Source organism: Gobius niger (genome assembly GCF_951799975.1).
Source record: "Gobius niger genome assembly, chromosome: 13".
NCBI lineage: Eukaryota > Metazoa > Chordata > Actinopteri > Gobiiformes > Gobiidae > Gobius > Gobius niger.
This window is the reverse complement of record NC_136864.1, coordinates 19882033-19899689: the sequence shown is the minus strand read 5'-3', so window position 1 is coordinate 19899689 and position 17657 is coordinate 19882033. Positions and strand designations below refer to the sequence as shown.

At 42.2% G+C, this 17657-nt stretch overlaps 1 protein-coding gene across 18 annotated transcripts in view; it reads left to right on the top strand.

The window, feature by feature from the left end:
* The window catches only part of mbnl1 (muscleblind-like splicing regulator 1), a 33202-nt gene that overhangs the window by 528 nt on the left and 15017 nt on the right, over positions 1 to 17657 (top strand). For 4 of the 18 annotated variants that reach the window (XM_079570001.1, XM_079570005.1, XM_079570004.1 and 1 more), the window contains exons 1-2: positions 3314 to 3919; positions 9310 to 10135. In XM_079570001.1, coding sequence (XP_079426127.1) covers positions 9962 to 10135 — 174 coding nt within the window. In that variant the 5' untranslated portion in view covers positions 3314 to 3919; positions 9310 to 9961. Of the gene's footprint in view, positions 1 to 3311; positions 3920 to 4519; positions 4541 to 4648; positions 4861 to 5772; positions 5794 to 8910; positions 9003 to 9309; positions 10136 to 17657 lie in introns of those variants that run through there. The other 14 variants (XM_079570000.1, XM_079570012.1, XM_079569997.1 and 11 more) reach the window with 10 other exon arrangements.

Below are 17657 nucleotides of genomic sequence, written 5' to 3'. Positions count from 1 at the left end.
ACGTAGTTGTGACGTACGCAACTTTTTTTTGCCATCTCATTCTGCCCCCAAAATAAACTGAGTGAAATGACTTACATTGAATGCAAGCACCCCACTGTGGAGCTTTCTGCAGCACTGTCTAGTGTTGCAGTTGTTGCTGTGATGATCTGTGCTGGGAGTGTAATGTGTATTTGCGGCCTTCGTGATAGATGAGCCGTCAAAGCTTGGCACACGGAGGCTCTGGGACATTTCTTCAGTGGAGTGAGAGTTCAGATCAGTCAGCCCGTGTCATTTACAGAGGCCTGGGAAATAGCAGAGCCCTGAGATGATAGGAAGCTTGAGGTGGAAAGTTGCATTCAGCAGGAAGGAGGGCGAGAAAATAAGGATGCATGATGGTAAACAATTTAGATTTCACCATTAGAGTGGACACAGAAACTGGCAGTTAACATGTGTTTAAGTTGTATCTTGAAATCAAGTATGGCACTGATCTTTATGCTTGCACCATGCAAATACGCATTTGAAAAGTTGCAATGTGCCGAAGGGTAATAAATTAGGAACTTTTATAGTAGATAAAGTTCTGTTTTTATTGGTATAACAAGGTCTATTCTTAAAGTTAAATGCTTCAGGTTAAAAAAAATGTGGTAATTGTTGTAAAAGGCTGTGTGTTAAAGTTAAAGTCATTGCAAGTTAAAATTAGGACCTGTTTATTTTGAGTGTGAAAAATTGGAAGCACTTTTTTACTTCCTTCCCCTTTTGTTTTATGAAAAAACATGAACTACTCTATTGTTGTATCCCTTTGTGTTACATTATACTTTAAAGTTAATCTTTAAATACTAGGACTGATAATAGTGTACAAACTTCACCTGGTTTACAATATGTAACATATATTTTACGGTTCCCGTAAGGACATTTCTGCTCCGCATTTGACCCAGGTCAAATGCCACTGGGGCAGCAGTGGGCAGCTGCAGCCCAATGCCCCGAGGCCTATTTCCATATCTTGGGCGCAAGTTCATGAGCAAGAATACGGTTGCTGAACTAACCTCGTATGGACCCATGTTGTGTTAATCATTATCTCAAAACCTAAAACAGAATATTCATGTATTTTGTTGAGAAAAAACAGGATGCATTTATTTGTGCAGAGACCTCAAAGTCACTTCCTACAGCACCTTACGAGGTCTGATAATACTAACGTGTCCCCAGTACTAGTGTTTCAGTCCTACATTTTATTCCATAGAAGTAGTAGCTGCACTTTTTCTGCACCACACTGATACCTTTTAATGGTACACAGCTTTAATAAATACTAAGCAGTGATAAATTCTCATTGGAACACTGAATATGTTTATGAATATAGCGGAATTCCCCTTTCTGTTTTGTGGTGCACTCACACTTCTCTCTTCCTGTTTTCAGTTGCTTCACACATTATTAGGCCCAGGCATGCACTTTTTTGTAAGCCCTGCACAGTGCTTGTTATAGCTGATACCTAAATCGCTCAAACAGCTCATTGATCGCTCTTGGGCCACACCGCTCTTATCACCGAGTAGCACTCACAAAGCAGGAAGTTGAAATACAAAGCTGATTCTACACCGAATATAAATGAGAGAAAAAACTGGAAAAAATACTACTGCATTATAAATTATGTCATGACGTACAATATATTATAAAAAGATTGAACTGACTGAAGGTGAAAATTGTCTTTAATAAAGGTAAATAAAGGTAAACCAATGCACAGGAAAATAAGGGGAATTCTTTAAAAAAGTTTTACAGGAAGCTTCGATCCTCAGGGAATCTGTGTTTTAAACTAGAAACAAACCAATACTATTCTAGCTTACGATTGACTATTTTCTGGCAGCTGTAACAAAGTCATGTAATATGTTTTAAATGGCTCTTTTTTTTGTTGGCCTCTCTGTTGTCTCTATTGACACCCGTGTTATCGGGGTACTCGTTTTCAGCACCTATATTGAGCCTGAGTATTGGATTGAAATAATGGTACTGGAACAACGTCGAATGACATGTTAGTGTGTGATTTCTGTTGTTTAGTTTCTTATTTTGAGTGCAGCTTTTGCTCTAGATAACTGGTTTGTCTGTAATTCTGCTACATAACAACGTGTACTTGTGACTTAGTAATCACAGGCTGTGGACTAAACAGAGACTTGCAACAGTGAGACCCGAGACTCAAAATGGCTGCAGAGGCATGACCGCTTTACATATTTGAAGCCAGGGATTTTTCCACCACATGGCTGTTTCACTTCTTTTCTTGAATTTCAGTACTGTAGTTTTACCGTACTGTAGCTGCTTTCTTTGTCAATGAAAGTCTAATGGCTCAGATTGGCAGTGTTATCAAGGCCTGTTGTTCCCCTGTAATCAAAATCAAACGAGGTGAATCACAGACAATATGCGGGATCAGGCAGAAACGTTGGCACCAGAACACTTGACTACAATCTGTAAAGAATCCTGCCGACGCCAAGGCCAGCGTCTCCATAGCTACCGGATATTGCAGCATCAGGTCCAGATCAAATTCCTTTGGCTTTCTGGCTTTCCCCTGATCGCAACATGTCAAGGCAAGCGTTTTATTGTGAACCGCACAGGAAAGAGGACAGCAAGAGTCAGTTGAAAGACCACCAATCTGCAGCAAAACCATGTGACAATTTTAGCAGTACTTAACCTACTTTGGTTTGACCTTTTTTTTTTTACTACAGTTTACTTTTTCAGTTTGGTGTGTTTTATAGATGAACTGGATATTGGCAGGAGCTGATGTCTCACAAGGGATTGCTGTGACATTTCTGGGATTAGAAAATAAAAATGTGTAGCTTCTCCAGGCAATATGCTAATATTCCAGTTCTCGTTTGGGATTTTGTGATATTTCTTTGAATCTTTTTCTTGAGAGTAAAATATATACAAAAAAAAAATCATCAATGCATAGTTTTTACACCTTTTCTAAGTTTTATTACTTTCCATGCTTATCCATATTTGCCATTTTCACCCCATCAGTAAATTATTATATACAGCAACTGCCATATTTCCCAGCATCACCCCACTCAAATGTTGTCATATCGGAGTCCCAGATTCTGACCCCTGATACCCTGTCAACATGATTGCCCCTGCCGTGTGTTTATTTTCCCTTCACTTTTTCCTGCCACGCTTTATCTACCATCTGTGCTTTCTGTGTTTTTTCCCTATGCTTTCTTGCAGCCTGGATAGGTGAGGGCCATGCAACTGCTGCTGCTGCTGCTGTAACTGAGCCAGCACTTCCTCGTGTTGTTTTAGGGGGTGGGCGGGTGCTCGGGAGGCAGGGGGGGGCGTGTCCAGACATTAGCCAGAGGAAGCGAGGGAGGGCTGAGAAGAGGCAGAGAGACTGCGGGATCTGTATGCCCGGCCAGCGCAGTCCCACCTCCTCCTCCTTCTCCACCACAGCTGTTGCTACTGCTGCTGAGTCGAGCGAGCGAGCGAGCACTTTCTCCTCCCGCAGCAGACAGGCAGACAATCCCCCACGAGCCTAGCGCCCCGGTCCAGCACAGCGCAACGCCAGTGAGGCAGGGGAGGGGATCCACTATAGCGCAACACTCCTCCTCTACTTTTCCCTCCCTCTCTCCCCCTCTGTCCCTCTCTCTCTCTTCTGTAGCAGACCGCGCCGCTTGGCTCCGCGCACCTCCGTCAACTCATTCGCTGCTGCTGATACCCACCGCTCACCACACGCTTGCCTCTTCTTCTTCTTCTTCTTCTTCTTCTTCTTCTTCTTGTCCTTCTTCTTGTCCTCCTTGCCTTGCTCCGCTCCTTGCCCGCCGCCTGCCCTTCCGCCTCGCCGCCTGCCCCTTGAGAATGGTCCAGCCGGTGCCCGGGGGTCTGCTGTCGGGGCCTGTCTGAACATACGCATAAACTGTTCCAGACTAGCCAAAGCACAGCAGCAGCAGCCACACACACAAGTCGGAGCGCAATGTGAGAGGTAAGAGATTCATAGATGAAAATCCCTCCTCTCTGTCTCTCCATTGAGTCATCTAGATCTCTTCCCCCCCCCCACCCCCCCAATGTGCTGCAGTCTTTACTTTTTCCCCCCAGCATAGGTAGACATTTGGGATTTGGTCTGTCTGCTTAAGTGTCTCTTGTCTGCTCTTCAGTATGCGGGCCACAGGGTCCATCTGTGACAGCTTGTTTTATAGATACACGTCCACGTAAACACCTCAGCCCTAGACACATTCTTGGCCCAAAGTAGACAGCCACACAATAGCTTACTTCCTCAGGGTTGCGCTAGTTAGCAAGAAAACATTCTTTTTGCTGGTGTGCATGTGTGTGTGTGCGTGTGTGTGTGTGTGTTTTGGACAGCCACAGTCGTTCCAGGAAGCAGAGGAGAAGCGGATCAATAGATCGCCCACTCAGCTTTCATTCCCTTCTTCTGACTCAACACTGGGCATGTTGAGAGTTATCCGGCTCGAATCACTTTTAAGGAGAGATTGTGCATATTTTTTATTTTTTTCCTTTCTTTCTTGCTGCTCCTCCTCCTTCCAACTCTCAGGGAAGCATGGTGCTGCATGTGTCCCAGGCCTGTGTGCGCTGTATACGCTCCTAGGTAAACTCCCGCCCCGCCGCATGTAAATTATCTGTGACATGTGAAGCCGCCGCTACCTTATATGGCGCGCACAGTATTTCAGTACAGTTGAAAGTGGCCAAGCATTCCGGGTCACGGGAGGAGAGACTGTGTAAGAGGGTGACTCTGTTTGTGGGAGTGCGTGTGTGTTTAATGCATGTGTGTGTGTGTGCTGCAAAGTTAGTGTTCGCATGCGCCTGACAGAGGGGGAGTAACTCAGACAGAACGCTGTAGAGGAAAAGAGGGATAGGAGCTTGAAGTTCAGAATGGACGGATCACACTTTCTGAATTGGGCATAAAAAGTAAGTCTGTTTGTAATACTTTGATGTGTTGTTGTTCGTGACTCAAACTTTCCTCGTGAAATGGGCGAAAACGTACCTTTGATGACTATATTTTAAATTTGACGCTCCTTAAACGTCCTGAGAAGTTTCCCATGTGTGCGCAGTGGTGTGCGAGTACTTTATTCTGACTTTTACTTTACTTTGCCCTTAAACCTATTTTTTTTATGGCTCTATATGACAAATAGATACATGGTTGATTGTTGTATGACTTTTGTGAAGCCTGGGGCACTGCTGCGGGTAGTTGCAATGTTCTTTGCTGAGAAAATGCTGTGCAACTTGAGATAAGACTTCTGTGCAGATGCCGCATGTAAGAGTGCTGTAATAAAGACGATAATGTACCTACAGGTTTATATGTATGAACTAATGTGTCCTGACAGTGACAGGTTGAAACAATATTTCATTAGTGCGTGGCAAATTTATTGGGCAATAGACATGTACAGAACATTGGCGCTCTGATAGATGCTTCATGCACTACTATTGTGGGATTTGATCCACTAAGAGCCTTTCCTGTGGCAAGGCTTTTGGTAATTGCTGTAAAGTCTCTGCCTGCGGTTGTCTCTGTATTGCATAGGGAACTCAGCCCATGTCAGTCAGTGTATGGAACATCTGTGCAATAAGAGGAAATAGGCAGGTTAGGTGCATGTTAAAGCGGCTTTGCGCTACAGAGAATACACATGCCAACACAAGCCTTTCCTTGTCCTCTATATCGACCTCTCTTTCCCTCTCCCTTTAGACGGCGATAACATTTAATAACACACTCCTGTCCTGTCTCCTTGCAGCTACCTTGCAACCTTGTCACTGCTTTCATCTGATCACTGCACTTGGCACAAAGCAAACCTCAGATCAAGCTGTGGACGGTGGGAATTAGAGCACGCAACAAGAATTAGTTGATAAGTATGCAGATAATGACGATAGCTCACTGTAATATGTTATGTCTATACTTTTAATTACTCAATAACACAGACATGGTTAGCACATTGTTAGGCATCAAAGCCATTGTAGTGAGCCCTCACAGGACACCCCTTATCACCTGCCTGAATGCAGACAGCACTAAGCTGCGGTAGACCGGGCTGTTTCCATCCTACTGAAACAGACGCCTGAACAAATATGAGCCGGTGAGCCACTCATTACAGCCTAAGTCCAACTATTAGCAGTAATGCCTACTGACTTCAGCGCACACACACACACGCATAAACAATGTGCACGTACAAGCATACATTAGCATTTTTAAGCATTTTTCCCTGCATATCTCTCTATTTACGCTAAACAAGAGCTTGTATTGTCTGCAGAAGTAGGCTCCCGGTGGAATCAATAGGCTTTGTTTGTTTCGGCTTCTGGAATAAGAGTCACTTTCTCTGCCTATGCCATTCACCCCAATGACATACCATCCAGTTAAACTAATAGTTGACGATGAAATGACACAATGATGATTATAGCGGTAATAACACGGTGACGACATTCCACTCCTTCAGTAATTGCAGTCTACCAGGGAGGCTTCATATTTTATTAAAGCTATCATTTTAACAAAGTTAAATAAAGTAGTAGGAAAGGATTGAAACACATATTTCTGCTTGTAGTTAACTTTGTGCTGGCATTTGACAACGCACTAAAACAAGTAAGCATTAGAGGTATTCATATGATCTGAAAAAGGTAATTCATGGATTAAAATAAAAAACTAAAACTAAAGATCGAATTTCATGGTAAAACAGGGATAATGCACCTTACTTAATATTTTTGCTGTATCTAAGGCCCATGGTGGATGCTACCTCTTGGCCGCCGTTCATATATGTAAGGAGTGTCAGTGAGAAGATGCTCACGTGTCTGTATGTCCGCTGCTGTGTCTGCGTGAGTGAAGGTCAGTGGGGGCAATATTGACATGCTATATTCTGAGCACATGGAGCAGCGGCATGGCTCCGGGTGTAGCATTTCTCCCAGCGTCCTCCACTGCCGTGACCTACCTCAGCTCTCTGTCACCCACCTCCACCTCTGTCGATATGCTGAAACCACTTTTTTACTTATCAGCAGCAAGCCAAGAAAGACGACTGCATCTCATTCACTGCAGTAAGAGCTGAACATTTCCTACAGTGCATGTCTTTGTATCTTAAAGGCAAGCGGTGCTGAGACACTATACATCTTTGTTCAGGAAGTGTTGTCATAACTGTCAACCACACCCATCTTTTTCTTCTTGTCTAGCGCAAGCTCTGGCAGTTAGTCACAACTCCAGGACCTGCCCAGATCAGTAACTACTAACAAGTGTATTTCTTTGACCATTTTTCAATCAGTCGCAACATGCCTCCATAACAAAACACTCACTCAGTGTGTGCAAACATCCTGGCACCATCCATCAGTGTCCAAAACACTGGCAGGTTTTATGCATAGTTTGAGCGTTGTGTTACAGATTTATTGTATAATCTGCAGTGAAAGCAAATGAACATGCAAGGCTTTGAAATGTTCACACCATTACTGCTCATCATATGACCAAGAGCTGATTGTGACGTGCTGATACTGTGGAGACATGCTTCCTCTTTTTGAAGCATTCTTTTTGCGACACGTGTCTCAAATGGGGGTACGAAGCACATGGTTTCTCTCTTCCGCCATCTTTGCCTTGTCCGATGATTGACCTTGCACCAGCGAGTGAGACCTTGGGAGTCTTGGGGTGCGCTGCTGTGGATGCTCAAAGCTTACTCAGTCAGTCACATTGAAGGCACAAGTATGGACAGGGCTAAAGGGCAGGGGAACAGGAAGTATCATCATCCCGAGACAAGTTACTGTTAAAACAAATGCTGCTGCGGCCCAGAGAAGTGTATCATTTTAGGCTGTCGTCTATTTGAAAAGGATGCCTCATAGACAAAGAGCGCTGATATTTAAAGTGGAATTAGATAGAGGGAGTGGTGCACGGACAAGAACCACCACCGGGATGAAAAATCAATAGAGGATAGATGCCTATGTCCAGACATGATGGATCATAATGAGCGCTCATAATTACTCTGACACTTCCTCACATCAGGCTTCCCTCTATGCTGAATAAGAAACATGTTTTACTTGTAATCCTACATCATGAGACAAGTAAAGTAAACATAACACCGGCACTTTCTAAAATTAGGGTTATAATGTTTAGGGTCCCCTGGATTGGCATTGGATTTTATTGAAATGCACTTAAAGTATGTAAAAAATATTGTTTATTATTGTTTTCTTTTTTTTTTTCTATTTCATATATGTATTGTTTTGTATTATTTATTTCCTTTGCAATCCACCTTAAGCAGTGTTGGAGGATCTGTGCGTATATGCATGCAGGCAGAGCTGTAATGGCTGTTGTGATATGACTATGCCAACACTCCAAAGGTCATCTGCAGCAGTAAAGGGACTTTTCCGGCGTCGGGTCATTTAAGGTGAAATTAAGATTTTTTTTCCTTCACTCTTAGCCTACTCTTACAAATATTTTGGTGCTGCTGGGTCATCGTGACCTGTGCTGCACTGCTGCAGGGCTGATATAGTGTGTTGCAGTGTTGCAGTGCCGTAAAGTTAGCTGTGGTTCACAGCGCTGCTGAACGTGCACATGCTGTTGTGGGATAAGCGATTTCTCCGCACAGGGTGTGGTGCCCTGCCCATGTGATAAGAGCAGAACGGGCCTCTGGGAGCCACTCATTCACAGTGATCTCCATATTTTGACTAAAATTAGTTTACAAGTTACAAGAACCCTTTTTTCATCACCAACAGGGAATAAAGTAAACAGTAACCTTTTTTTCTAGTTATGTTACCAACAAATACTGATGATGTGGTTCTGGTTCTGTTAACTCTTATAAATGTGATTAAAGTATTATAAATAAAAGTAAAGTAAATCTAATATATTGTGCCTAGTATTAGTTTAATGTCTCTGCGCGGTGCTGCACGCAGGTCAGACACTCTGGCTCCTCCCTCCTGCTCACCTGGCCCACAGCCCAGAATGTTGCTGCAACTGCACTGCCTCTCATTGGTCCACACTCCCGCTCCACTTTGCAAGAAGGGAAATGACTAACCCTGCCTGACTTCCCCTCAGCTTTCACTCTCTTCCTTTCACTCACCTCTAAACACATTAGCTATGGCTGCACTGGTTGTATTTGAGTGTAAGTGATACAGGTTTGATCCGATTTTCCTTCATTGCCTAGAAATGTTGTTAATGGCTACTTTGACTGCGTTTCCCTGTGTGACTTGTGTGTATGAAGTTTGTGAAGGGTGGAGGAGGGTTGTATTTGTTTTAGCAGACACCTCTGCATATCTGACATTTTTACATGTTTTACATGCTTCTTTCCCACGGCTGTAGGTCTCAGTGGTTGAATGATTTTTTGAATGCTGCAGGCTATAAATGCGTTAAAAGACAAAGGGAATATTATGAGTTATTAGACTAATCTCTCCCCATCTCTTTGCCTTTAGAGGAAGTGCCTTCCCTGATGTCTGCTGCAGCTTTGACCTGCTTCTCCGGCTGAAGCTCCACCCTCCCCTTGCCTCGCTCGCTTGCTGCCGCGGTAACCTGAATCCAAGGACACTGGCCACTCCCTCCTCTCTGACCCCCAGTCCACCGTTGTCCACCCGCGCATCTCCAGCTTGTCCTCACTGATCGCTGCCAAGTGCTCTACATTGAACAGCCTTACAGCACCCATCCCGGCCCGCACAGCGTCTCACCCACCTGCCTTTAACGGTGATCCATAGGCCTCCATTCAGTCCACAGTGTCCTTAACCTCCCTGTGGCGGGCTACACACGGACTATCACCTTTGTTGCCTGCTTCACTGCACCTAACAGAGGGCTTTGTCCTGTCACCTTTTGATGTATTCTGTATGCTCCCAATTAATTGATTGACTTTATCATTGGCGTGATCAAGAGATGTCCCAATAGCATCCACAGCTGTGTCCTTCATCATTTCCACTGGACACAGAGCCCTCCCAGTCACAAGAAACTGCTTGAATGTTTCACTTCACTTCGGGGGGCCACTGGCAGTAACCACACAAAAACATTTACAAAACTGTGGAATAAAACACTAGAGGTACTTTATTCACACTTGGAAAAGTTTTGTGCCTGTGTGTTGCCATGACAATGAACATGGCACACATCCGTGACACGAAGTGGCTCACACTGGAGGTATGCAGAGAGTTTCAGAGGGGAACATGCTCACGCTCAGACCAGGAGTGCAAGTTCGCCCACCCGGCCAAAAGCTGTCAGGTGGACAACGGACGGGTCATCGCCTGTTTCGATTCCCTCAAGGTAAGGATAACACGGCACTGAGTTACATGGGGCATCTAGAGGTCACGTGCATGCTGATATAATATAATATTTAAGAAGCAACAAGATTCAAATGCCACTAGTCTACTGTCTGTATCATGCAGCACACCATCTGGCCACAGCATGTGCTCCTCTTCACTACCTCTACTTCTGGTCAGGTGACTGGAACATGTGACCAGAGGCAAAAAGGAGGGGGTCAGAGCTCTCTCAATTCAGGAAGCAAAAGTCAGGCGATTGTGACACTGCTCTGTGGAATTTTCGAGGACAGACTGAAGGCTTTTGGCCAATGTTTACTGCAATTCGGGAGGCATTTAGTCAGTCAGGCACATTTGCAGCAGATTACACTATACACAAGGTCGGTTGTTTGAATGCTCCGCCTCAGCACAGCCATGAAGACTGTTGTTGACTGCTTGTGCAAGAAAACATCATTCAAAAGTGAGCAGCTTTGAGCACAGTACGTAGACAGCAGTAGGCTATGCCATAGTGTGGCTCTCAGTCAGTTGGACCACTTCCTGGGCCTGTGTGTGTTGCTATATCCTGTGTGGCTAACGTCAGGGGCAGATTTGGGGCACCGCATGCAGTAGTTTTCCATTTTTAGGTCAGAGCAGCAGAGACACACTTGGTGTTGTTTCACAATCCGACTTTTATCAAGATCACATGGGAGGAGCTGAACTGACATGTGCATTGGCATGCTGTGTGTCATTTTTTTCTAACGCTGATGTTTGTTGTCATCCCTAAAGACACTTTTGGTCATTGTATGTTAACTACATTAGCAGGGCAAGGTTGAGGTGAGGACAGTGCGTGTGAGTGCTCTTTGGCTGCACTGTTTGCCAGATGTGGACAGTGAATCATTGTTTTTGACCCCAGCTTGACGCTATTGTTTACTGGGGAGATCTGCATATGTATCTGTCCTAAAATGTGTTGTTGGGCTGGACAATATGACAAAAACTAAAAGACATTAAAATTCTTTTTCATATATCGATCTCAATTGTCGATTTTACTTTTATTTATGTACATGGTTCATTAGATAAAAGTTTCAAAATAAACCTCCAGTGCAATTTAAGACAAAACTAATTCTGTTGAACCAATACATTTGACAAAAGTTAAAAGGTCACATTCGTAATCCAGTAAGAGACCAGAACAGTTACTCTTTCCTGGATCTTAACACTAGATTAAGTTTTTTACTAAATATAACAACTTGCTCATGTGTATCTACTTTAATTCAATTCAAATTTTAATCATTGATTATTAATACGACTGGATTGATGCTGTTGTTCCGCGGACTAAACATGTTCAGAGAGGTTATTTACAATAAATAAATAAAAATCAATAATCATAAATAAGTCAATCAATAAATACTGCATTGTACTGTTACAGCACACACTGTCAAATTTTGTTCAAACATTACCAAAGCAATGGAGCTTGTATTACAACAGAGTATCTCGGGGCAGTTTCATTTATTTAAACAGTTGTACGTTTTGAGTGGAAGGTCAGTGACTGGAAAGAAGTTGTTGGCAAATACACGTATGGAGAAAGGGTCTATTTTGGTCTTTTGGACTTGTTTTCCAGCAGGACTTGTGTATTAATGGAGATAGGCGATACTTTTTTTTTTACTGTTCTCCCCGTTTTTCCACTGGTAATGAAAAACAGAGCGGGTCTCTGAAAGCCACAGTGGAAACTGCAGTAAAGACAGAGAGGTGGAGAGAGAAACGTGGGGGAAATGAGTCTGTAAGACTGTTGATTGGTTTGCACAACAGAAGAGTACTGGCCTTAAACCACAAACACAGCCATTCATTCAACACCATTTTGAAATTTCAGCTATTCATTGGAAATGTGCAATCCCTTCGTTGGGAGTCATCTCACAGTCTCCAAACTTTTTATTTTTATTTTTCACAAACACAGCAACAAGAGATAAATATTATGTATTTGATTTATGCTAGCACGTTCCTTTAAACTTTTTCTTCAGCATCGTTTGAAGAAAACCTCTTTTGTAACTAGATGACTCCACACGACTTTTATCCATACATCCACAAAGTCTAGATTTGTTTCTGGTAATAATTGTTAGGTTTAGATATAAGTAGTATTGTATCGTATGTTCACTTGAGTATAGATTATAGCGTATTACGTACGCCTTCAATCACACAACAAGATGCAATGAGAATTCTATTTAGATTTAGAGCATTTACTTTGCAAACTGATTGACTGCAAAAGGTGAATGTAGAATTCCTTACAAAATGTGAACCCCGTGAAGTGATGCTCCTTTAGGCCATCTCGGTCGCTTACAGAAAAAAGTATTTTTTTACACTTTGAAATGTGTGTGTTTCTTGTTTCATGATGTAATTCTTGCTCTGTCTGTGTGAAAAAACTCTCAGCACATCACATATTTTATTGTACGTTACAATTATTGAATGGCTTAATTAGTCAACAATGATTTCAATCATCGATTAATTGTTTCATCCCTTATTGTATTGACTAAATAGCACACTTAACAAATGTCACTCAAAGTATCTCTATCTAATCAAGTCACCTAAAGCTTAGTGTGTGTGTGCATCGTCTTTATCCATCACACAGACGTCTTGAGCGAGCTGATTGCCCACGAGACAGGGCCGACCTTCTTCTACAAAAGTGTATAATTAGAACAGGTCTCACATGATCAGCAGCACACAGCCAAGCGGGGCACACCCAAAACCCAGTCATCTCGCCCTAGCCTCCTTATCCGCCACGCACCACAACATGTGCCCTTGTCCCAAACAGCCAATGAGCGACCAGAGAAAAGAGGCCTCTTCGTTGCGCCTCGTTGATATTTGAGAATGCCTTACCAAATGATCATGACATATCAGCGCTTATAGTAGTAATAGTCGTAAAACTGAGCTAGTGTTTTTGTAGTTTTATTTTGATAGTAACAAATGTCACAGAGTATGTGTTGGCCTTAAACGTGGCCTTAACTCCCCCCCCCAAAGCGTCCCAGTCCTTTGCCTGTGGTCTGTGTATCTGGTGAGTGCAGGGCAGACAGCTTAGCAATGTCAAAGCTGGGTAAATATTTGGAGAAGGATAATGGCTGCCTGGACTCCCTGGTTTTAAGTGAGCTCCATGCCTATTAATGGTTAACTAGGAGACTGGTTTGGGTCACTGTAAAACTACCGTTTATATTTGAAGCAAAGTAGAGGTTGGAGGTGACCTAATGTACGCTTATTAGGGGACCGAGGTGTTGAAAAAACATGTGTGGTAAACATCCAATGGCCACTAAACATCATCTAAAGCAGTGATTCTCAACTGGTTCCAAAAGTGGGTCACGGCACCATTTTCAGTAGGTCACGAGCCTATTCCAGGGAACATTATTTTCTCCAATATTTTCCATCTACTACCAGCGTCTGTTAAAATGAAGGTTTTTTGGGTTGTTTTGATCGTAATTTCAGTCTTAAAGGGGCTAGATGCAAGTTTGCCATTTCATGCTCACTACTGCCACATCAGGTCATATGTGTAACTGCAGCTTCTATATTAAGCTTGTGCATGACGGCACTTCGGACCCGAAGAAACAACTTTCTGCGTGACAGTGCAGGATGTTAGAGGCAGTTGTGGTGAATAGGTCTGGCCTCATTCTACACAATTGGACATTGCTGAAATGTGTAGAGGGAGGAAAATACATCATTTTAACATTTTTAAACTGTATAGTCCCTTGAAAGGTAAATCTACAAATTGTTCCATAAAAACGTGTGCAGATTGATATGCTGTAAATGCACTGACGAACATACCTTGCCATACTTAAGTACTGCACCTGGCTTCTCTATTAATTTGTTTGAGGATTTAAACATGTCTGGAATCCGTTGCCTGACAAAATGTGCGCATTTGTTGGAAGAGGCTCAGATCGCTGAAGGCATTTATATGATTCCTATGGTTGTAGCAATATAATTATAGCATGCTAGCACCAGAAGCCGGCTTGAAATTTGAGCAGTTTAAACTTTACCCTCTCATGCATTACTTGCTTACTCAGTTTAATGCTCACCGTTCAGATTTCCATAGAGTTACCCAACCCTTCAGTTTATACAAGCTTGAATACACTAACTGAAGTGTCGCGCCTCTGCTCCACCCACTTTTGCAATCTGTTTTTAACTGTCTTAACGTGAGTCTATTCTGGTGCGCTGTATTTTTTCCTCCACTCGCAGTTGTTTTCTTTCTCCACCCATTCACAGTCTTGTCGGTAGCTGCTTTTACTTGATTTCCCGCTCAGTCTGGTTTCTTTGCCTCATTTAAACCAAGGCTACACCCTCCGCTGGACAAGATGGTTCACATTTCACTATACTAACCACACACACAGGAAGAGACTTTAGGTAATGGACTGGCACAACAGTTGTTGATTTTATGCCTTTCTCATGAATATAAAATTACTCAATCTTAGCACTTATGGTATTCTGTATTCATGGAAATTTAAAGAAAAGTGTATAGTCATCCCAAAATGTGTAATTGCCAGTTTTGCACTTACTGCTAAAGTCAGGGGTCAATTACTTTAGGCTGTTAAAAGAATCTACCTGAACTTATCATTTATCGACATTTATCAATCATTTATAAACTTGGTGTCTCAGAGCCATATAATTGGTAATAGAAAAATGACCTCACCAAAGCCTTTTAATTTGGATAATATCTTTAACAGAGGTTTCCCTCCAGCAATCGTGTCTTTCGAGAAACTGTATTATGTTTAGTCTACCACTAGTTACTACTTTGCATTCCGACTAGGGCTGAGCAGCACATTTTTTATTTATTTTTATTTTTCATATGAAACGTGATTGTGTGATGCACATAGACATTTTAAATAAACCTCGGCTCAAACAATGAACAATAGTTTCCACCACAACGCCATTTGACAGGAAAAGGTTTTGTTTTTTATTGTTTCATTATTTTTTTTTATTGTGAATTGTGCAACATATAAAAAACAATATATTTCTTGTGTGTGTGTGTGTGGTTTTCCTGAGCGAGTGTGCATGCCAATAATGTTCTCGATTCATTGAACAGCCCTTATTCCTATATTACAGAGGATGAATATAAAGGACTTCTATGTGCTTCTCTTCCTCCCTTTCGCCTGCACGTCCATCTGTCTTTGCTCTAGTTTTTGTGAACTCTGTTTTGGCAGTGTGTTGATGTTTCAGTCAGGTTGAAAGACACTAACTCACTCATACAGTGAGCAGCAGACAACCAGACCACTTGTGGAGTAAATATTAGCCATGTTGCTAAGTCCATGCTGTGTTTTATGATCTCAAGCAAATTATACAACCTCGCTATGGGCAGTTAAACTAACACGTTTTGTGCAAGCATATGGCAAGAGGTTCTGAAAGGCTAATGCCTATTTGGCGTTGCTGTCACCCTGTCAGAGGGGGGCAAGATAAAACTGTATTAGAGTAGCATTAAATAATGTTCTTCTGAAGCTACAGTCACTTGAGTACAAACTAGTGCAACCATGTATACACTCTTTACAGCGACTTTTTATTTTTGCCATTTTTTGTTCAACTATCTTGCACGTAATAACACCCTAATAACATTTTGCACAACCTTAATAGTTGCAGTCTTTGCATGTGCAGTCCAAACATTCCATTTGTGATTTCCTCTCAGTTTTGCAGACCTACTTTTGTTGTTTTAATACAAAACTATTTACTTCAGCTGTGTATCAACTTTAAACTTCAACTTGAGTAATGTTATTTGGGTAAACTCTTACGTAAGTACACAAATTGGTTTCACTCCTCACCTCAGTGCACTGTAATAACAGATAAAAATGCTCTAACTGAATCTAAAAAGCTGCGGGAGCGATGCACCTCATTACTCATTTGGGCACGGTAAGGCCCCTAAAGCAGAGCGAAGGCATCAGACTTGTACCTCTAACATCGCTGTGCCACATTCACAGACAATCCGAGTGCTGTGTTTGTCTGCAGCCACAGATGGGCGTGTGGAATCCAAAGACGTGTGATCCTCACATTGCTTGCTCTCAGGCTTTGAGCCAGATTCTGCAGCGAGAAAAAATAAAAAATAAGAAAGTAGTTTGAGGTAAAAAAAAACTTTACACAACGAATTTTTACATGTGATCTAAAAGCACCATTGACCATTGTTCGGTTATCTCTGTTATCAGTTGGAAGCGCTCCATGTTTCGTGCATTATGATGTATCGTACAATTTGCAAAAATTCGACTTTGAACCTCAGTGCAAAAAGTGCGCTTGCTTTTGTTTAGTCATGTCATCTTACTATAGTTTACATAACGCACATACACAGAGACACTATGTCACAACTCGCGTAAAATCATACATTGTTGCCATTTCTCTTTTTACTATTTCATCTTAATCGAGTTTACAACGAGCATCAATCAATCTATCTAAAGATTATTTGTTTATAGAGCTCTTGCCATCTGCACTGAAAAATGACTGTGTCCCTCTTGCCTTTGCAAAAACAGGATGATTTGATTAGCAGAGTCCATATTATGCCACGGTGGCTTTCAAGGGAGCTAAGACCCTTCTGTCTTTGTCTGCAGCAGTAGTTATTAATCTTGGTGTTTTGGTCTTGGATGAAGGCCAGTGTTGACCAGAGAGGCTGCTTTGATTGTGCCTGTCAGACAGGCCTGGTTTTGTGTGTGGGGGCTTGTGTGATGGGAGATTGCAGTGCGTGTGTCTTCTCAGTGTCAGCCGTCGCCATCACTTCACTACACAGAGTCTTTTTTTTTCTTTTTTTTATACAACTGATACAATCTTTACTGCTGTGGCACCCACTATGTGCTTGGGGAATCTTGCTTTAGCACGTCGGCTTAAACACAACTTCACTCACTATGAAAATGTAACTTTCCCATACCTACAAAAGAATGTTTTATTTTCAAATGTGGGCATTAATAAGTGTTGGGCTACACATTTCATCGCATTGTGAATCAAAATCTCAATTTTAATGGTTGCAATTTGGCCTGTCACAATAACAAATTTGAAGTTTGATATATTGATGCAGGAAAGTATCGCGATAAACGATATTCTTGACTCTAACGATACTACATATTCTCAACTCTCAGGCTAAACCTTAATAAATCCTTTTCATAGTCCCTCTGGGGGTAATACAAGTGTTAATGGCACAATGTACAATATCCCTCTCTCCCTTTGTCTTTTCTGTCAGCGTAGTATTTACTCTCACAGACAATAAATGAGTAAAAAAAACACATGCTACAACATGTGCAGTGGCGCTTATGGCCTCTAGGGGCATGAGTTACTTAGTTCTGCTTTAAAGTGAATAAAACCTAAAAAGTCTTTAGACCTGGAATTATTGTATTATGTAGTTTAGCAATTAATTTTTCCATATTCTTTCAAATTATATTGCCGTTAATGGAATAATCGAGAAAGAAAGAAATGCATTTGTATAGAATGAGGGCTTGTAATAGTGGCAGCAGTAAACAAGCTGTAACTGTACTTTGCATCTGCACTTTTACTCGGAAACGTGTGCCTCATGCCTCTCCCATGCTATGCTACAGTTAGTGTGAGCACAACCACAG